The 22,231-nt window shown below is 49.7% G+C and overlaps 1 protein-coding gene across 1 annotated transcript in view; it reads left to right on the forward strand.

The window, feature by feature from the left end:
- The window catches only part of IQCA1 (IQ motif containing with AAA domain 1), a 167,562-nt gene that overhangs the window by 129,430 nt on the left and 15,901 nt on the right, over positions 1 to 22,231 (forward strand). The window contains exons 16-17 of the mRNA XM_060015464.1: positions 11,583 to 11,669; positions 21,962 to 22,139. Coding sequence (XP_059871447.1) covers positions 11,583 to 11,669; positions 21,962 to 22,139 — 265 coding nt within the window. The remainder of the gene's footprint in view (positions 1 to 11,582; positions 11,670 to 21,961; positions 22,140 to 22,231) is intronic.

A 22,231-nucleotide genomic window follows, 5' to 3' on the forward strand; every position in this document is an offset into this window, starting at 1 on the left:
TTTATACTCTTTTATTTTCAATGTCTTTAGAGTTAAAATGCCTTTTTGTGGATAGCACATACTTGAGTCTTGCTTTCTTATCCAATCTGACAATATCTACCATTGAATTGGAGCATTTGCTCCCTTTACAATTATTCCCATGGTTGAGTTAGGTCTCCTGTTTTGCTGTGTGTTCTCCATTTGTCCCACTTATTTATTTCTCCTTCTTTGGGGTAAAGTCAGTACTTTTTATTATTTTATTTGAATTCCTCAATTGTCTTTTTAGCAATGACTCTTATTTTTCAGTGACTGCTCTACAAATTACAATAGTCTTTTTTTTTTTTTTTTTTTTTTTTTTTGCGGTACACGGGCCTCTCACTGCTGTGGCCTCTCCCGTTGCGGAGCACTGGCTCCGGACGCGCAGGCTCAGCGGCCATGGCTCACGGGCCCAGCCGCTCCGCGGCATGTGGGATCTTCCCAGACCGGGGCACGAACTCGTATCCCCTGCATCGGCAGGCGGACTCTCAACCACTGCGCCACCAGGGAAGCCCCAATAGTCATTTTTAACGTAACACAGCATTAATATTGTACTATTTTCCTTAAAATGTGAGAATCTTACAATATAATCCATTTATTATCCCTTGTCCTTTATGATTTTATCATACATTTTACATCTAGAAATGTTGTCAACAATACAATAGAGTGTTATTATTTTTGCATTGAATAGTCATTTGTCTTTTAAAGAAATTCAGCAGAAAAATTTAATTTTATACTTACCCACACAGTTACCATTTTCAGTGCTTTCCATTCCTTTCTGCCAATCCAGGTTTCCATTTGGTGTCATTTCTCTTTCAGCTGCAGAACTTCTTTTACATTTCTTTCAGTGCAGGTCTGCTGGCAAAACATTTTCTCAGCTTTCATTTTATTTTTAAATGTTTTTACATTGCCTCCATTTTTGAAGGATATTTTTGATGGATATAGAATTCTGGGTTGACACATTTTTCTTTCAGCACTTTAAAGATGTTATTACATTGTCTCTGTAACTCCATTATTTCTGATGAAAAGTTGTCAAAAATTCAAATTATTGATCTCCTGTGTGTAATGTGTCAATATTCTCTGAATGGTTATAAGATTTTCTCTCTATCTTTGTTTTCATTCATTTGGCTATAATGTGTCTAGATATTTTTGTTTGTTCTTTGTACTTTAACTACTTGTGGCTCACTGTGCTCATTGAAACTGTAAATATATGTTTTAAGCCAAATTTGGGAAATTTGAGCCATTATTTACTCAAATATTTTTTCTGCCCCACTTTCTCGCCTCTCCTTCTGAGATAGATATATATATATATATATATATTTGACTGCTTCCTATTGTTCCACAAGTCACTGAGGTTCTGTCTCTCTAGTTTCCACATTGGATAATTTCTATTAATCTACATTCAAGTTTACCTACCCTTTCTTCTACTATCTCCAATCTGCTATTAAACCTATCTCGTGGATTATTTTTTTGTGTTTCTGATACTTTGCTTTGCAGTTCTAGGATTTAAATTTGCTTATTCTTATAGATCTCTATTTCTCTGTTGTAATTCTCCATCTGTTCATTCAATGTAGCTATCTTTTCTTTTAAGTCCTTGAACTCAGTGGTTGCCTTAGAGTCCTTATCTGCTAATTCCAATACTGTGTCATCTTGCGGTTTGTTTCTATTTGTTTTTTCTTGTCTATGTGTCACATGTTTCTGTTTCTTCATATGATTGATCATTTTTTATTGTACATTAGACATTGTGGACGATACATTGCTGACTCTGAAGCATGCTAGGCTTGGTTCTATCAGGCAGTTAAGTTGCTGGCTGATCAGCTTGAACTTGCAGAGGTTTTGTTTTCTGTTTTGTTAGTGTGGGTGTATTTTGAGTTCGCCCTTAGTCCTGGAACCTTGTCTTTACTTTGAGGTCTAAAAGGACAGCTTGACGTGTTTACCAAGCTCTTTTAACTTGGCAGAAGCTAAGGTATGTGCTCAATTAGTTTAGTTTTCCAGCTGTTGCTTTCCACTGAGCTTGTTGGAATCTTCCCCCATGCATGCACACTTGCAGGGTTACCCAAGAATTTGAAGATGAGCTGGAATTTGAAGCCCAGCAACCTGACTTGTGACCTCTGTGTACTTAACCACCAAGCTCAAAGCACTAAGTTCTTCAGAGGTAAAGTAAGAGAAACCCATCCTCTTGCCCAAAAGAACACCTAAATGCACTCATTCTAAATGCTGAATTTTGTTGACATTGTCAGGTAACCAACAGAAGCACATGAGTATAAAAATATTGGCATTTCGTGAGCATCTATATATCACAGACCTTACACTTCTCTCTGTTTTAACTCATTCACTCCTCACAACAACCTTATGAGGTGGGCAATATTGTTATTCCCATTTTGCTGATAAGAAAACTGAGGTACAGAGCATTTACGTGATTTTCCTGGGTTGCAGTGCCGTGATGTGAGCCTGGTCAGTCTAGATGCAGAGGCTCCAGGTCTAACAGCTGCATTATTCAGCCTCTGAATTAAGCCGCTCGTCTCCAGCCACCAAATGGCTCAATTGCTCAGACTCCAGGACAGAGCCAAGGACATGATCATGATGTTCTCACTCTCAAGAAATTATTTGCTCGTGCCACTGAGAGGTTTGTCTTGATATCAGACGAGCTATCTTTGTATTAATTAGAATCACTGCAGACTGACATTATGTGGACCACAAAATGCTGGATGTCAGATTATCAAAATGTGGAACAGTACATGCATCCGCCTAGACCACTCCACGTCGGAGGACCTGACACACACCTCATTTACTGTGTATATAGCCGATTAATGAAAGACCAAGAGGTCTCTGGAGTGAAAGTCATTCATTTAAAGATCACGTACAGTGAGCCTCTGTGTCCTGGCAGGACTGACGGAGCAGCTATCTGCATTGCAAAGAGGTATTTGCCTTTAATTAACCAAAGGAAAGAGGGATTTTATGGCTGTGCTGGTGAATCAGGGGCGGGAAGCTCCAGTGCGGTCCTGTTATGTGGGCCGGGGCCGCAGCAGCTTGAAGGCAGCAAAATATGGATCTGAGGCGTTTGCTGGAGAAGGTGAAATAACAGAAGGGCCCGATTACTCATCACGTCTTCTTATAAAGAATTCCTCTGACTGAATTAATCTCGGCAGAGCAAAGAATGCAACGCGTAGGAAGCATCGTAATTTCGCTTCTGGCCGGAGGCATCTGCTTTGCCCGCAACACCCTGTGCACGTGAAAACACGCTGGCAAAATGAGTTTCTGATCTGTTTCCCAAGCACAAGTTCAAATCTGTCTTGTTCTCATTATTTTGGGAGGGTTCCTTTATTTTACACACGATAACTCCAATGCATTCCTTGAAGAAATGCCTTTACCGTACCGGTTCACAAATGTTATTTAAAATTCTCTCTTCCAGCAAAGCTATATGTGGAAAGGAATATACATCTATTTAGCTAGGAAATATTAGAAATACATCTAACAGTTAAGAGACACGGGATAAATGATTAATATTTAATAGGTGTTTTACAGACTGAAGAAGTTATCAAGGCAGGGTGCCAGCCTCCTCAGGTGTTTATGATGGTCAGGCAGGGGATGGAGAAGCGGGGAAGACTCGTTGTCTGGCCAGAAGCTTTATACACGCTTTCCCTTTTAATTGCCCCAATCCCTGATAGGCAGGAATTCATGTCTCCATTTTACAGACCAGAAAACTGAGGCTCAGGGTGCTTAATTCAACCAAAAATACAAGAGAACTAAGGGGCTGGCATCTGGATTTAAGCCTAGATCTGACTCCAAAGCCATCACCTGGCCCCCGGCTGGCCTCCAAGAGAGTGAAGGCTGTGTCGTGCCCGGCCCTGTGGAAGCTGGGCCCTCGTGGTGGCCCGAGTGCAAGGCCATTCCTGGGCCAGAGTGTCAGCGTACCCTTTTCAGCATGAGACATTTCAGCGTGAGAAGGTGAAGAAACTGGAGGCTGTAGCGTCCCGTTGGCAGCTCCCGCGGCACCCCACGCCCTCCTGATTTCCCCCTTCCCTGACCCTCCAGACCGCCCATGAGCAGGCGGAGGGGAGGCCAGCAGCACCGGAGAGCAGGACAGAGCAGAGCGTCCTAATCCTGAGCTCTGGGTCCTGGGAGAGATGGTCCCTCCCTCCCCGGGGTCCTGGCTTCCTCCCTTTCCTCCTTTGTCAGAGGTCCGGCCACTGAGGGCTGGACTCAGAGGGAGACCTAAGAGAGCAGGGCTAACGAGGCCGCCCAGCCGGTGTCTGGGCCACGTGGCCCGTAGTGGCCGGCGAATCTGGACAAAAGAGCTGAGATGCTGCTCGTGCCTCAGCGCCACCCACCAGGGCTCCGTGCTGGGCTCCCAGCCAACGGCCGATGGCAGCTGGCCAAGGGATTTTGCCCAGATGTGCTGGTGTAAACAGCTGGCCCAGGAATCAGCAGATGGGGAGCCCAGCCAGTTACATCTCTGTAGCTCGTGGAGACTTATACTCCTGGTTAATAACCCAGACAAAGACATCGTGGCTGTTCGAGGATGATCTTCAAAAAACAACACACAGATGTACAATAAATGTAATAAATATGTTAGTCACCCTTTTCAAGGTGAAATTCAGTAAGGGTAAAGCAAAGACCTACACCTGGCCCCCCAAAACAGAGCTGCTCAAATGATAGAGGGGGTAAGAGAGGAGGGGGAGAGGAGAGGGAAACAGAGAAACAGAATTTAGCCCCTTTCGTGCAGCATCAGGTGTGGCAATACAGAAACTGGGGGCTGCTGCCCGTGAGCCCTCAGTGGGCTGCTATCAGAGAGTTGGGTCCCCTCCCGCTGGGTCGTGTAGACAGTTTCAGGTTGAAGAAGGGAACGCACGTAGGCAGCAAAACCTTTTTTTTTTTACTACAGACTTTCCATTTTGCAGCGGTTTTAGGTTCATAGCAAAACGGAGCCGCAGTCAGAGCATCCACACGTCCCCACAGAGGATGGGCGGCTGGGTTGGGGGGAAGGGCGGGTCCCAACCCCCGATGATCCGGGCGCCATCTGCAGTGAGGTGTGTGGAAACGCGCTGTGGGCTGTAAGGCACGTAAGCGTCGCTGCATCTGCTCTTGTTCTGTGGTGGGTAATGGGAACGGGGTCGATGTCACAGGCATTAAAGAATTTTTAACCAGCCTGGAAACGCTTAGAGCGGGGAGTGCCCTAAATGTGGCTAAAAGGTGCATGGGGAAGGTGAGCATGGCCTTGCACCCAGGCGTTAACCCCTGTGCTTCCCGAAGTTGGCACGGAGTCAGGGCGGGTGGGCGTGAATCCATTAGTTCTAATGCATTAGCTGAGAGTCGGCTGGGAAGAGGGGGTCCCAGGGGAAAGTCTGGGTGATCTGTAAGCCTGACACCTGTCACCATCCAGGCACCATCCCCTCGAATTCCACCTGATAATCAGCAATGGTATCAGTGGCTTCCTGGCACTAGCGCTGACCTGGTTCCCCCATGTCACCTGTCCCAGTCCATCAGCTGTGCCTCCCTCCTGGTCCTCTCCTCTGCCTCAGTTCACCTTCCTTTCTATACAGCGTCAGCCCAGCCGGGCTCCTGACTCTTTAATCCACCTCTGCTCTTCCTGTGATTGTCATTCGCGGTTTATCCCAGCTCACACCCAGCAAGGACTTGAAGTAACTCCTACAATCACATAAAAGATAATGCAAGGAAATAGAAAGTTTGAAAATATCATTTGTAAATAATGGAAATAGAGAACAAAATGTCTTCACATATTAAACGGAAACAGAATCCGAGGGACTATAGTTCAGAAAGCTAAGCCCCGCCCCCCGCCCCCAGGAACCGCCCCCGAGCTCCTTCCCAGCATGGCAGTACCTCGCTGACGGCTGCCTGACTGCCCAGCAGCTCCCATTCAGACACGGGAGGCCACACACTCTGCAGGCCGGGACCATGTTTCCCAGACATCCCTGCCTGTCACCACAGATGCTCAGCAAAATCTGTGCGGGTTGGATGGATGGAAGGGCGGACGGACGGATGGAGAGGCGGATGGATGGTCCTTTTCAGTCCTTTTCAGTCCTTTTCAGACACAACCACTGAAAAACGGAGCTGGGTTTTCCTGGCGTTCTCTATGGCAAACAAAATAGGACCCTTTCAGAAAGAACTCGCAAAGCTTCCAGGGGTCATTTGGGCAGATCTAATTAGTAATTCAAGCGTGCCAAACACAAACTGGTTTCCATTGTTGGGCCATTATATCCCAACCAAGAGAATCTAATTCCGATGGCGGATGCTTGACAGCATTTCTTTGGGGAACACAAAAGATCAAATCCATAAAACTCACGTGGATGGAGAAGTAACTGTTTGCTAGCCCTTCCCAGAACTTGAAAAAGCACGTTTTGGTTGAAACGCATCTTTATGCCGGAATTGATATTCAATAGGACTGCAGAGCCCTCTACTGGCGGCTGAAACAAACTATCCCCTGTAACTTCTGGAAAGTTCCATTACGAATTAATTACATTTAATTGCCTGTGACCTCAAACTATCTGTGGGTAATTTAAATAAAGCCTTTTCGTTGCTAAGTGAAAATTAAAATAGCAAAGGCTACCATTTTTCATTAACAAATTGGCAAAGAGTTTTTTATGGTTAATACTTGTTGAGAGTAGAAAAACAGATCCACTTATTTGTGGCTGGAGAGAGTGTGAACAGAGGGCCTCCGGGAGGGCAGGTGGACCACACGGGTGAGGACGTGAAGAGCTGGCAGGCCCTCCGACCGACTAGCTTCATGGACCCAAAAGCGCCCGTCTAAGCGCTGTTTGGTTTAGCAAGAAGGCGGAAAGCCATCCAAATGTTAAAAAAACAGGGGTTAGATCGATAAATGATGAGACCCCTTGCTAAAATGATGTTGGAGAAATAAATTTCGTACGAAGTGAAGAAGAATATAAAGCAGTGTGTGAAGAACAGTCTTGTGCTTGCAAGTTTCGATACTGAGAAAGGTCTGTAGAGACAGGAAAGGTCTGATGAGCTGTCCTCAGTGGAGGGGGCAGAGGGTGTTTATGCCTGTCTGAATATGTATTCCGAAATTTTTACTAACCAGCGCTGCTTGTGCATGACAATAAGAAAGGGCTGAATTTCCGGGGCACGTGTTTTCAAAGCTCAGCCTTGCCTGCCTGGTGCCTGCGTGGATGTGCCTTGGCTCTCCAGCACCTGCCTGGCCCACAGGCATCCTTCCCCTCCCCGTGGCTGTGAAGCAGGGAAGGTGTCTCCCCCGAAGGTCATCCTCTCCCGCCTTACCTCCCCACCCAATGCCATCTCTAAACTCTGCCAGTGTTTCCTGTCTCTGTCCCATGCACTCCTCAGCTCCCTGTCCCCTGGCTTCTGTCCCCTCCACACCCTGCCAAGGCCACCAGTGACCTCCTGGTTGCCAGACCCTTGGGCCAGCACTGGCTGCCGTCGCCCACCCCTCACTGCCCTCCACCGTCCCTGGGCTGCAGGACGGCTCCCTCTTCCGTGCCCCTTTGTTCTCTCTGGGGCTTCTCTTCCTTCTCTCCTCCATCAACGTCTTCACCCTTGGTCCCCGCTCCGCAGCCCTGGTCTGGCTTCCTCCCCTCTCCCCCTTTCCTTGGGAATCCCCTCCATCCATTCCCATGGCTCTGCTGCCATCTTCAGAGCCCTTTCCAGCCCCCCACCTCCCTCCTGCCCCCCAGACCCATCAGTCCTCCCGCCTGGATGTCCAGCTGCCCTCGGGCTCCCCTGGCCTAACCTGACCTCATCCGTTCATCCCTCATCTAGTCCCCTGTTTGGATTCCTGGGCCATCGTCCTCCTATTCTCCAGGCCTCGCAGCGTTGGAGACCCCCTACTTCCTCATCCCTCCCCCAACCATCACCAGGTCTGGCAGATCCTAAATGCCCCTCCTGTCCGTTTCCTGCCCTCCCCACCACTCCTCTGCTCCAGGTCTCACCTCCTTTTCCTCCAACAGCCTCCAAACCCTCTCCCTGCCTCCAGCCTCACCTCTCACCATGCCATCTGCACACACACACCCATCTCTTTCCCAGTCTCCGGGGAACAGTCATGCTTCACACACCACCAGGGGGATTTTTCTCTAACACAACCAGCATCAAAGGTCACGATTCAAGACCCTTACAGACTCTCCACAGCTTCCAGGGTAGAAGCAACTCTGTAGCGCGGCCAAGGACTTTGTGGCACCTTCCAGAATGACCCCGAGCAGCCCCGTTCGGGCACACCTAGCCCCGCACCTTGGCTCCTGTCCTGAGCATGGCAGATGCATCCCCTTCTCCAGGCTCTGGGACCTTCTGGAAACCATTGGAAGGTCTGTCTCCTTTAACCCTCATCTGCAGTCTCCATTTCTACTTACCCTCCTCATCTACTTCTCCCTCTTTCTGTCATCGGTGGTCCTTGCTGACAGCCCATTTTCCTTGTGCCCCCCTCCCAGCTACACGTCTGGCCTCCCCTTCTGTCGGTGGGGACCCCTTGAAGTCAGGGACCCCAGCACCTACCCCAGTGCCCGGCACACCAAAGCCCCTCTATCAATGTTGTGAATGAAAAATGAGAGAGTGGCTTTCATTCTACACGCTGGACCCAAGATAATAAAACCAGACTTTCTTCCGCCTGACAGCCTTTCAACTATTTGAAATCAGCTCACTTGCCCCCTTGAGTCTTCTTTTCCCCGAGGAAAAGAGCCTCGGCTCCTTCCATTCTTCTTGGTGGGAGAGGTGTTCGGCCTGGGAGGGCCCAGCCTTCTGTACCCCTCTTCTCTGCCCAGAACTGACCAAGGTCACCAGAGGTCCCCTGACCAGGCACGCCACCGAGGAAGGTCAGGGAAATAGAGATTCATGCTCTGGAGGACAAGACAGTGATGGTCTTAGAGCCCTTCTTCCTGTTAGAGGGAAAGGTGATAGAGGAGGACACGGGCCAAGGGTGAGGAGATGCTTCGGAATAGGCATCTTCTCTCCATGGCAACGTGGGAGCCTGCTGCCTGGATGACGGTGCTGGTCTAGGGGTGTCGGGCCGACCCAGGGCTCGCTCTGGGCTCCACGTCTCTCTGTGCCGGGGGAGGAGGGGGTTTTACTGACTTCCTTCTCTGCCTCGGCACCTTATGTGTCAAGGGGAGTCGGGTGGGGCGCGCTTGCCTCCGCGTGGGGTACATGGGAAGGGAGTAGCAGTGCCGTCCTAGATCTCAAGGCAATTTGCAAATGACCATTCTTTGTATTGTTAACATCAAAGAACTCGCTTGGGAAATGTTTTCTGCTCATTTGATAATGACTGAGCCCTTCCAAACCATGTGGCCACCCAGGTCCTCTGCACAGCCCTGGGAACCCCAGAGCAGGTGACCGTCCCGAGGAAGGAATTCCTTCACAGGTGCATGTTAGAAACACAGGAAGTGCGGAATTCCCCCACCGCTCAGAGGGAGCGCTCAAGTTCAGGGAGCAATGCATAGCGTTCCCATTCAATGGAATGGTGCGGCCAGGTTTTCAGAACAACTTGAAATAAGGTGCGAGAAATAAGACTGCTGCTTTCAAAGTTATCCCAAACTGATAAGATGCCTGTGTTTCAAGTCCATCTATGTAGCTTGCCTTGTTAAAAGCGGAAAGAGAAAAGGAGTGCTGGAATACTTGGTACTCACATCTGCAATTTCCATTAAGAACAGCTGGATCTAGAGAAAAGAGGCACACAGATAAGAGCCATGGAAGATCCGGTGTTTGCCAGGTGGACACAGGAGAGGCCGGTCTGCTGCCTCGGTGAGCGCACGAGTTAGCCTGAGACAGGAGACAGCTGTTTATGAGAAAACTGTGTTTACATTGGTTTCCGTTCTAAAGCTAGGATTTTCAAGAGGGATTGAAAAGAATAAGATTTTTGCCTTTGTTATTATAACGTATCTTTGTTCAGAGAAGCTGAAAACCTTTTATGTAAAGTATCTCACTTTCTTATTTTCTTTGGGGGCTGGAAGTAGGGAAGCTCTTGACTTAAACCCCAGATAGCTTTCAGTGGCACAGTGGTTCCTTGGAGCTGCCCCTCTGACCCTTGAGTGGGCCCCGCTGACTGCAGTGCGCAAGACAGCTGGAAAGAAGTTGGAGGTTAAAGTCAGGAGCTGAGAGAATGGATGCACTGATGTGGTTGAAAGAGATTAGGAGGGGGGACGGATAGACTTGAGGATGGTTAGACGTGGGAGGTGGGGCAAGGAAGGATGCTCGAGCATCTGGCTGGAGGAAGTGAGAGGACCCGAGGACGTGGCCATGCCCCCAGCACAGACCCGGCAGCCATCCATCAGCCTGGCCTCGCAGCCTGCTTCTGCCACTTTCTAGCTGTGTGACCTTGGACAGGTCATGTAGCGTCTTTGAGCCTCGGTTTCTCCATCTGTAAACAGGGATGATAATAACGCTACCTGCTACATAAGGGCTGTAGTGAGCTCAAATGAGTTATCACAGGTGACATCCTCCGAGCAGAGGAAGTGCTGGTCTGTGCCGGCCCTAATCTTGTGTGTGATGCCCTGTACGATGCGTGTGGCCCGGGCCTGTCTCGCTCGCTATTTTCATTGCTCCACGCCAAGCTGCCTCGGGTACTGGGATTGAAACTTGTAATTCTGAATTCTTAAACTCTGTGGCTCAGGGCCTAAAGAATAACGCTGACCAAAGAGTGGTTGTCTGGTACCGTTTCCTCTCTGAACGTCCTGGCATCCCGGCGTGTGTGGGACTGGAATACGGCCAGCCCGGGGGTCGGACTGGCACGGGGAGCAAGCTGAATCCACTTTTGTCTTTGAACATGCATAATCTGCTTCCCTTGGTACGTAGCGCCGGCGGAAACAGACTCAGCCAGTGTTCCTGGCGATTTTTCCATCATTTATTAAATGTCTGCCTTGGTGTAGGAATCATATCTGCTGCCTTAATGATGTTTAAAGAAATATAAAAATAGGAGTACGTAACACTGTATTCGCTGTGGCTGGAGACCACTTTTATCTGTCACCATTTTGCACAAAGCACAAATTGTTGCAAAAATACCCGAACTCTGCTCTCATGGGGGCGCTTTGAAGAGATTGTTAGGTGTGTGGCAATTACTCACGGGCCCACGGTAAGTCCCAGCGCTGTCACGAAGCCCCGCTCGCCCTGGAGGGGCTCAGAGCCACCTTCCAGACGAAACCACGGCCGCAAAGGCGCAGCCACACGGGGACGAACAAATGGCATCACGGGGGCCCTGGTGCTAAAACAACTTTTCTCGAAATGAGCAAACTTGAATCAACCTGGGAGTGGGGCGTAGGCTGTAATTAAAAGTCCTGGCCCAATTCCCTTCGTTTGCAGGAGAAAACTATTGGTTTATTTCAAGCCAAACTGAGTCGAGGCTCGGGGTCCAGGAGCAGAACGCACAGACACCCAGCGCATCCTGACCACAGGTGGAAGAGGGCCGGGCAGCGCCCCCATCCCGCGGTGAAGGAGGCTACAGGCCGTATGCGCAGTGCAGCCCCGCGAGCCCCCCCACCCCACGCCAGCCGTCCCCGAGCCAACACAGCGGGCCGCCGAGTCCTGCTGTTGCCGGGGGTCAAGTGTGCACCCCAGAGGGAAATGCATTTACAACCCACCATTTCTCCTTGCAGGTGGCCCGCCAGCTCCAGCCCTCCGTGGTGTGGATTGGAGACACCGAGAAAACCTTCTACAAAAAAGTCCCCAACGCCGAAAAGAAGGTGAGGGCTTCTCATTTCTTAACGTGGCCCTTTCCCTCCTACAAAGGGGCCCCGTACCAGGGACTACCTTGTTTTTTCAAGACGGTCTTGCTTTTTCAAGGGAGGAAGGAAACGGAGGGGCAGCCGTCTCTCTGCCCTAAGCACTTGACTGCATTTGAAAGGATCCAGTGTCTGATTTTACGAGGCATAATTTAGAAGAAATGAAAAAAAGTATGGAAAAGGGGGGAGGGGAGCGTTAAACCCAAACCTACCGATTCAGGGGTAAGAAACAATTGAGAGAACTGTACTCAGTTACAGCAAATGGCACACACAGGAGTTATTATTAGGATTTCCTATTGTTCATTATAATAAATAGCAAAAGGCCTGCAATTTATGAACAAAGACCGTCCGTAGAACTGCCAAGCGCCCCACATTGGGTGTCCCCGGGGAGTCTTCTGTCAATTGCTTCCTTCCTCCTTTTCTCTCCTTTCAATGGCTCCCCTCCCCCGCACTTCCCCCGGCAAATCACCAGCAAATTTCCCACAAGTTAAAAAAAATTTGCAGATACACATGATTGTTATTCCACATCAATTTGCACCAAAGCAAATAGTGGTTAACTGTGAATTTCTGATTAAATTCATAAGGATTTTAATCACTTTTGCTCCTTATGTATTATACATCATTTTTAGCAGGTAGAGATGATTTGGATAAAGAATGAAAGCTGAATCTTTTCTTCCCCAAATGAGCCTTGATTGCCCTGTCATTTTAGAAACTCTGAAGAGGACTCATTTATTATTTAATCTGGGAATCTGGTAGGTAGCTCCCTCTGCTGGCGAAGTTGCTACGTTAAAAAAAAGTCCACATACAGTAAAGCAACTATACTCCAATGAAAATTAATTTTAAAAAAATAACAAAATAGGGCTTCCCTGGTGGTGCAGTGGTTGAGAGTCCGCCTACCGATGCAGGGGACACGGCTTCGTGCCCCGGTCCGGGAAGATCCCACATGCCGCGGAGCGGCTGGGCCCGTGAGCCATGGCCGCCAAGCCTGCGCGTCCGGAGCCTGCGCTCCGCAGCGGGAGAGGCCACAACAGTGAGAGGCCCGCGTACCACAAAAAAAAAAAATAACAAATAACAAAATAAAATAAATCCTTTAAAAGGCCACATACATGCGAACTTGAAGGCAGCAGTTACCATGGTCAATCTAAAGAGAGATGCAAGGCAGCGTTTAATCCAGGTGTCACACACTTCACGTCACCAGAAGCTTTGTCTCATGAATGGGCGAGGGCTCTCGCACTGGACATCAGCCTGGAGAATGAGAATTCAGGAGACGTATGTTCCCGGCCTGCTTTGCCCTTCACCTTAGTTGGCTGTGTGTCCCTGAGCAAGTAATTTAACCTCTCTGAGCTTCCACTTCCCTTAAGTATCTAATTAAAGGGCTCCAGAGAGAATAGCCTCTGAGTTCGTGAAGCCCCTCTCGAATTCTCTCCCGTGACCCCCTCGAGCTGTCGGTTTGTCGCCAACAATTACGTCTGCTCGTCTGTACCCCTCAGTGGGTCAAGAGTAAGAGGGATGGACACACCCGTTTGAGAGAGCCAGAGGGGCCCTGGGGGAAGGGCTGGCGGGCTCTGAGGGAGCGTCAGGCAGGAAGCGAGATGTGAGTTCAGTAGATGCCCCCCCAAGGGGAGTCACTGTGAAAGAGCAGGAGCCGGCAAAGGAGAGACTCCAGAACCCTCCCCTGAATAGGCCCTTCCTTGCTGATCCCGAGGGGTTCTCTCCAGCACGATCTGATTCCCACAGATATGGTCACCGACTAGTCTTACTCCCGCAGAAAATGAAGGCCTTTGGTGGTACAGTCTTTGCTGTGGACAAATCGGACATTTATTCTGTCCACCTCTGCATTAGAAGAGTCTGTCGTCCGTCCGGGGAATTAACTGCACTGAGGACTGAATCACAACCTGGGAAAACCCCAGGATGCCTGATGAATACAAGCAGAAGGGTCCCTGGGTCCCCAGATGTCCAGAGGCCGGCTGGGGGCCTGAGCCACCCCAGGCACAGACAGAGCTGCAAGGGGCATGCCCACCCCTGCAGCAGTGCAGCGGCCCCAGCTCCAGTGCCCCGGCCAGGGGAAAGCACGGTGGGCAGAGAACCGCTGCCTGGGCATCCTTCAGCTCGACGTCCTGGGCCTGCCCCTCGGAGAGCAGGACTGCAGGGTTCCTGCTGCCTTCCTGCCTCTGGGGCCACTGCTGGGCCAGCTCTCCTCTCCTTCCCACCCCACCTCCAGCTTCTGACTCCTGTCCTTACCCAAGTCCCTCAGCCTCCAGGGCCTGAGGCAGTCATGAGCATTGGACGTCCATGCTCTGGAGGTGATCACCAAGTTCCAAGGGCAGCAGCTGCATCCGCCAATGAGAGGCACCAGGAGGTAGCACGACCGGCTCCACATTGCATCACCTGGCCATCCAGGAACCCGGCGTCCTTACTACCACTCAGCCCAGCCTCCGTCCCAAAGGCTCCCCCGATCCCCAAGGTGCTGAAACCTAGAGAAGAATGTCCACCTGCAGAGAAGCCACCACCTACAGCCACAACACAGAGCACTCCCAGCGTCCGCCCAGGGCAGTGGAGGGATTCCAGGAACGCTCTTCGAAAAAACCTCTCACCCACAATGACTAGCTCCACCCCCGAGGCCTCCACCTCTGGGCTCAGGCCCTTTAGGAGGTACAGTGTGGAGGCTCATGCAGCCATAAGGAGGGAGGCAACGGAGAAGGCCAGGTGGCAGCGATGGCTCCTGGGTGCAGAGCCGGGCACAGGGACCCCTAGGGCTGCTGCCACAGAGGACGCCCAGGGGCACAAGGCGTAGGTCAGGAAGGTCCTAGCACCCTGGGAGGGAGGCGGCCTTCTCCTGTTTTGCAGAAGAGGACAAAGGCCCGAGAGGGCGCACAGCTGGTCAAGTGCAGAGCTCAGACTCTGAGGCAGGACCCCTCTCCCTGCTTGGGTGCAGCTCCGGTGTCAGCACCGGCTTCCCGTCTGACCCTCCTCGCTTCTACTACACCTGCGTCCTCCCTCTTCCCCTCTTCCACCCCCAGGCTACTTTAAACCACATCCTGAAGACTGCCCGAGGGGCCCTCAGGTCTTAGAGGCAAATGTGTCAGGCTCCAGAGACCCCTGGACCCTGACCACCCCTGCCCCCCACGTTGTCCTCAACACCCAGCCCCCAGGGACCTGGCAGATGCCTGGACAGCGCCCTCTCCCTCCCCTCCCAGGAGGAGGGCCCTCCTTTCCACCATCTGAGGCTGGAGCCTTGGTCAGCTGTTGGTGTTTGAGGCGAAGGCAGTAAGGAATGAGGCAAGACGGGCTGCTGATGCATTTTCTGCTCCGTCACCCTCATGACTCCATCTAGCAGGAGCCCTGCCCACGTGACAGTAGGGCCTCCACGAGGGAAGCGCTGGCTGGGTTGGAGCTGGCCGCAGAAAAGCAAATGGAAACTGCTGCATGGGTGCCAGACACTAATTTGAAATCGCCCCCAATGATAAGGTGGTGTGGGGCTGGCAGGTCCAGCGGTGGGGGCGGCTGAGGAGGTTGCCAGGTGATGGGGAGGATGTCGGCTGACAGGATGGTTGAGCACACCAGTCTCATGCATAATGGACGCGGCTCTGAACCGGAACAGGGGTGGCCCAAGTGCAGAAGAGTGTTGGCTGAATATACTCACCTTTCATTTCCATCCCCTCCTAATGGGACTCGCCATCAGTGAAGATATCACTCTGGACGCGGCCCAGGATCAACATTTGTTATCCAAACAGGCTAATTAAGTTCAGTCATCCCTGCCGTTGTCAGGAGACACAGACAGCAATAGCATCTCCTGCCTCAGAACAGGCAGGGCTGCACCACTGTCACCATGGCAACCAGGCTGCTGGGGATGGGCTCAGACCTTGCAAGCGTGTGTCTGCCCCCACAGAGTAGTAGTCTCCAGTCTCACCAGGTTACCTGTGTGAGGTAGGGGTCAGTCCTTCTTCCACCGGTCTTTGGGCAGCTCCATGTGCACCCCACACACGCCCCAGTCGCCCCTGCCACCTTGCATTATTCTCCGTCAAGCTTCTTAAAAGACTCTTCTCACCATCCCCACTCACTCTGCAACCCACCACTGTCCACTCGATGCTCTGCAGCTCCATGGAAACTGCTCTCACAAATTTCTTTGAAAGCCATTTCGCCAGTGGGCCCCAGCTTGTAAAACAAGCTCTGTCCTCCCTCAGCCCCCATAGCCTTCTCCTGGTCTCCTTGCACCCCGCCAACACTTTCTTCTGTGTCTCCTCCATGCGCTTCCACCCACCCCTTAGATACACGGGTGCTCACTGAGATTCCGTCTCAGGCCCACAGACCTTTTTGCTCTCCTCGCCCTCCTTGGGCACCAGCTTAACAAATCACCCCTGAGCCAGCGAGTGCCCCCACTCCATCCCCAGCCCGCAGCTCTCCCCTGAGGCTCGGGTGCAGTCACCCGGCATCACCCAGAACCACCCATGGGATACCTCCCCCACAGGCCTGTCCCAACTCCTCCTCCATCACCACCTACCACATGACCCTGCCCCTCCTCCTGCCTTTTCAAAGGGTTATGTTTTTAGTAGAACAACTTTTCATAAGAGAGCTTTGGATCCACCCTGGTAAAGTGAATTCTGAATATCTCCAGACGCTCCAAGCCTTGTCTAAACGCAGTGGGTTTTTCCTGGCACAGGTGTAGATACTCCTGTAAGGAATATTCTTCCAGAATCTCAGCAGAGGCCTCTCCTCAGTGGCATGAGGCCCAGAGGCAGCTCCTCAGAGATGAGCAACTGACGCCTTATCATCCAGTGCAGTGGAAACTGGGGGAGATTTTTACACCGTCATTTTCAGCCCCGTTGGCAATATTGCTAGTTTCCTTCAAATCATAAAGCCCCCGTTTTTCTGACTCTCCCCTTTAGAAACCTTTCTCTTCAATAGAGCAGACCTAGCATTGATTTCCTACCCGCACTTATATTTCAAGCACCTGTCAGACAGACACATTATGCCGTATACTCCTCATGGCATCCCTCAGGTTAGGACCTATGATTATTCCCATTTCTCAGATGCAGGGACTAAGGTTCAGAGAAGTTGAGCGACCTGCCCAAGGTCACACATCTGTTAAGAGCAGAACCAAGACTGAGATCAGATCTGTGTGACCCAAAGCCCGTGCACTGAACCATTTGCTGCGTCATCTGCCTGTTATGGTGGAGTTTGTTCCTTGAGCTTCTCATTTATGCACAGAGCCCGACCCCTGAGGGAAGTTCAGTAGCAAAGTCAAGCCCCACCAAACATGCATCCCTATCCTAGGCCGCCCAGAGGCATGGGTCTGAGCAAAGGCAGGTTTCTGCAAAGACCTGGGGTAGGGGTTGGGGAGCTGCCCCTTCGAGAGCAGGTTTCCATCCTCATGCCCATTTCCGGGATTTCAGGGAGTCTCATTCTGGGTCATCCCTCTCCTGTGCTTTGCCCTCTTTTAAGCTCCTCTGTTGTCCCCAACCCCCATTCATGCTTCCTGGGTGGAGTCCTGCAGGGCCATTGTTCCCTCCTGATGGAGCCAGGCAGCCTCTGGACTTCTGTGAGGGCAGGAGGAAGGGATCAGAAGCTGCCTGGTGATCTGGCTTCAGGCCCAGCCTGTGAGATTTATTTTGCTGTAAAAATCCCATCTCTTTCTCTGCTGTGAGTTACATTACAAAACGTCCCTTTAAACTGAATCCAGCAACACAGAAGAAGGATTATACACCATGACCAAGTGGGATTTATCCCAGGCTTAACATCCAAAAATCAATTAATGTAATATACTATATCATTAAAAATAAAGGACAGAAACCGCACCATCCTCTCAAGAGATGCAGAAAAAGCATTTGACAAAATACAACACCCCTTCATGATCAAAAAAATAGAAAGAAAAGGAAACTTCCTCAGTCTAATAAAGGGCAACTACAAAAAAATCCACAGCTGACATCATCCTTAATGGTAAAAGACTGGATGTTTTCCCCTTAAGAGCACCTCTTCTATCCAACATTATATTGGAGGTTCTCACCAGGGCAATCAGGGAAGAAAATTAAGTAAGGCATCCGTATTGAAAAGGAAGAAATACAACTATATTTGCAGATGACATGATCTTGTATACAGAAAATCCTAAGGAATTCACTAAAGCAGTATTAGAACTAATAAACTAGTTCGGCAAGGTCGCAGGATAGGATACAAGATCGATATACAAAAAGCAACATTTCTATACACTGGCAAGGAAAAGATTAAAATTAGAATTAAGAAAACAATTCCAATTATAATAACATCCAAAAAATCGGAATAAACTTAACAAAAGAAGTGCAAGACTTCTACTCTGAAGACTCTACTCAAAACACACTACTCTGAAGACTTCTACTCTGAAGGCTACAAAACATTGTTGAAAGAAGTCAACGAAGACCTCGATAAATAGAAAGATACATCATATTCATGGATTGAAAAACTTACTGTTAAGACGACAAGAATCCCCACATTGATCTACAGATTCAACACAATCCCCATCAAAATTCCAGCGACCTTAGTTGCAGAAATTGACAAGCTGATCCTAAAATCCATATGGAAATTCAAAGGACCCAGAATAGCCAAAACAATCTTGAAAAAGAACGGAGTGGGAGAACTCACACTTCCCAGTTTCCAAACTTACCGTAAAGCTGCAGCAATCAGGACAGTGTGGTACTGGCCTAAGGAGAGACATATGGGCCAATGGAATAGAACTGGTCCAGAAATAAACCCTCACATTTACAAAACAATTGCCTTTTTGGACAGAAGTGTCAAGACAATTCAATGGAGAAAGAATAGCCTTTTCAACACATGCTTCTAGGACAATTGGATTGCCACATGCAAAAGAATGAAGTTGAACCCCTATCTCACACAGCTAACCAACAATGCACCACAGACCTAAAAGCAAGAGCTAAAACTATGAAAGCCTTAGAAGAGAATAGAGACATAACTTTCTGTGACCTTGGATTAAGCAATGGTGTCTTGGATACAATATCAGGAGCACAAGCAACAGAAGAAGACTTAAACTGAACTCATCAAAACTGAAAACTTTTTGCTGTAAAAGACATCAACAAGAAAGTGAAAAGACGACTCAGAATGGGAGAAAATATTTGCAAGTCATTAATCTGACAAGGGACCTGTATCTAGAAAATATAAATGACTCTTACAACTCAATATTAAAAAGACAAGTAACCTTGGGCTTCCCTGGTGGCGCAGTGGTTGAGAGTCCGCCTGCCAATGCAGGGGACACGGGTTCGCGCCCCGGTCCAGGAGGATCCCACGTGCCGCGGAGCGGCTGGGCCCGTGAGCCATGGCCGCCGAGCCTGTGCGTCCGGAGCCTGTGCTCCGCAACGGGAGAGGCCACAACGGCGAGAGGCCCGCGTACCGCAAAAAAAAAAAAAAGACAAGTAACCCAATTTAAAAAATGGGCAAGGGATCTGAATACACGTCTTTCCAAAGAAGGTACATATGGCCATTAAGCACGTGAAAAGATGCTAATAACATCTTTAGCCTCCAGGGAAGTAAAAGTCAAAACCACAATCCAATACCACTTCACACCCACCAGGTTGGCTAAATAAAAGGAAAAAATAAGAAAAACAGTAACAAGTGTTGGTAAGGGTCCAGAGAAACTTAAATCTGCTCTCTGCTAGGATTGTAAAACGGTGCAGACGCTTTAGAAAACAGTCTGGCATTTCTTTAAAAGGTTAGACAGAGAGTAACCATAAGACCTAGCAATTCAATTCCTCTGTACGTACCCAAGAGATACGAAAACGTTAGTCCATACAAATCTTATACACAAATGTTCATAGCAGCGTTATTCACAACAGCCAAAAAGCGTAAGAAAAACAAATGTCCATCAGCTGATGAGTAGATAAGTAAAATGGGGCATAACCGTACAATGGATACCGTTCAGCAATTAAAATGAAGTCCTAAAACACGCCACAACATGGGGGAATCTCGAAAATGTTACCCTGAATGAAAGAAGCCACACACACACACACAGACACATATGGAATGATTCTATTTATGAAATATCCGTAAGAGACACATCTGTGGAGACAGAAAGTAGATTAGTGATTGCCTAGGATTGCAGAAGGAGGTTGGGGGAAATGGGCAGTGACTGCGAACGGGTGGGGTCTTTTGGGGGCAACGAACATGAAAACGTTCTAACATTAATTGTGGTGATGGTTGGACAACTCTGTGAATATACTAAAAACACTGAATCATACATTTTATTTTTTTAATATTTTAATTTTATTGGTGAATCATACGTCTTAAATAGGTGAATTATATGGTATGTGAATTACATCTCAATAAAGCTGATCTATACCATGATAATGATATAAACATAATAATAGATAACATAATATAACAATAATAGATATTCGAAGTCTCCTTTGCAGCCCTCAATCGCTATAGGCCCCTAAACAGGAAGGGAATTGGGGGTGGGGCAAGCATGGCCCCCCACACATCCCCTCTGAAAGGCAGGGTCCCCAGAGCAGGGGCAGGAGCAAGGCTGTGGAGTCACTAACTCTGTGCTGGCAGCTGGGGACCGGCTCATGAACTCTGGGTCTCGGATGTCCCTTGGTCTCCTTGTGCCTCAGGCCAGCATCTCCGGAGTGAGGGTGAGAACGGGTCCCTCTCCTGGGGTGGCTGCGAGGATAAGGTGAGAAGGTTCATGTCAGGCACCGAGCAAGACCCCTGGAACACAGGAAGCATGCAGTCGATGCTACCAGTACCATGGAAGCAGCCTGGGCGTAAGAAGTAATGAGCGAGGCTCACGGGCCGGGAAGTAACAAGCTGTGCTGTCCTGGGAGGTCAAGGCAAGCCCCCAACCTCTTGCCTCATTGGAGCCAAAAGTTTCTGCAACTTCCCACTGGGCTTTCCTCCGAACGGCCCCTCGGCCCGGCGTCTCGCTCTTTTCTCATCCAGTATTTTCCCTGCACCCCGTCAATCCAGACATGGAACTGGGCCTTTCTGTTGGTCAAACAAAAGGAAGCAGGAAGGGGCACAACACTGGGCCCCCTGCATGGCCACAGCCCCTTCCATCCCCGGCATCACCCACCCAGCTCACACCCGCCCTGCAGACCACACTCCTAACACCACCCTCCCTCCCTCTGCCCAGCAGGCTGCCGTTCCAGGTCTGACTCCCAATTCCACGGGGCAGCCAAAGGGCCTCCCAGGGAACAGATTCCCCAGCACACGAGTGTCCTTGTCCCAAAGGCCCTGCAGCTGTGCACAGCTCTGTCACCCCCATGCCTCCAGTTTCCTGCCATTCGCGTTTATTCTCGAGCGTGGAATTTATCCCACGCCCACTCCTTTCCCTAGATGTTACCAGCCCCTTCCTGCAGGCAGACGTGCGGGGCTGTCTTCCGGCCAGGTGTGCAGGACACACAGGGCCAAGCAACAGGCGGCCTCATCTCTATAGAGTAGCTCACATGTGCTGGGGCGGTTCCAGGAAAGCCCCAGGATAGGTGGGATCTTTAACTCTCTGGCTCAATTGCCCCTGAGCCAAAGGGGAGCAAAAAAGGCCCAGATTGTTCTTGGGTGTCTCTGTGGAGGCCCCCCCATCACCCCTAGCCGCTTCCTCTTCTCTTGCTGCACTAGTTGTGGTTGATTAAAAGCCCATGCGTTGCCATGGCAACGTGGCCAAATCTGACATGCCCCCCACCCCGCCCAGAGGCCAGAAGTTATCCTCCCTCAGGTACCTCAAGTCTTACTCCTGTCCCTCATTAGTGCTGAGATTCTACTGAAATAATACAGGTTCAAACTACACCCAAACTGCTTCAGAGAGAAGTTTCACACTCTTATGTAACCAGCTGTTTTCAGATCTGAGATCCAAGACCTTGGTCCTCGTTGTCACAGCCGTCAGCAAAGGAAATCTTGAGTTCACCTTCAAAACAGCTCAGAGGAACACACTGGAAACCAATTCTCAATCCCAGCCAGTTTCCTTCCGCTTGGAAATCCGCCCTGTTTCCCATTCTTAGGGTTAAGATGCTGGTACGTTCGGTCAGGTGCTTCCTTCCTTCCCCCTTTCCAAATCGGAACACCAGATTTAAGGAAAGGAAGAGCCAGCAGTTCAGACCATGCAAACCAGGAACCACGTCCCGAGACCCGACCCAGAACAAACTCTAAGAAAGTGTGTTTGGGCATCACTTTTTAACAAATGTATGCCACAGTGCATCCAACGCTATATTTTCTTTTGTTCTTGATTCTTTTTTTCTATGTGTGGGCTTACTTCTTCCCCTCTCTCTTCCTCCCAGATGGAACCTAAGCGCCTGAAAAAACAGCTTCCCAAAATCCTGAAGCTCCTGAAACCAGATGACAGGATTCTCATTGTGGGGACAACACAGCGACCTTTTGACGCTGAACTTCAACCTCTTTGCAAAGTTTATCAAAAAATTATTTTGGTTCCCAGACCAGACTATGCTTCCAGACATGGCAAGTACCCCTCACCCCTTCCAGTATGCAGTAACCGAAGCTGGGCCGTCCGGTGTGGGCTTGCAGGCACATGGGCTTGAGCCAGGAGGGTG

Source organism: Delphinus delphis, chromosome 7 (assembly GCF_949987515.2).
Source record: "Delphinus delphis chromosome 7, mDelDel1.2, whole genome shotgun sequence".
Taxonomy (NCBI): domain Eukaryota; kingdom Metazoa; phylum Chordata; class Mammalia; order Artiodactyla; family Delphinidae; genus Delphinus; species Delphinus delphis.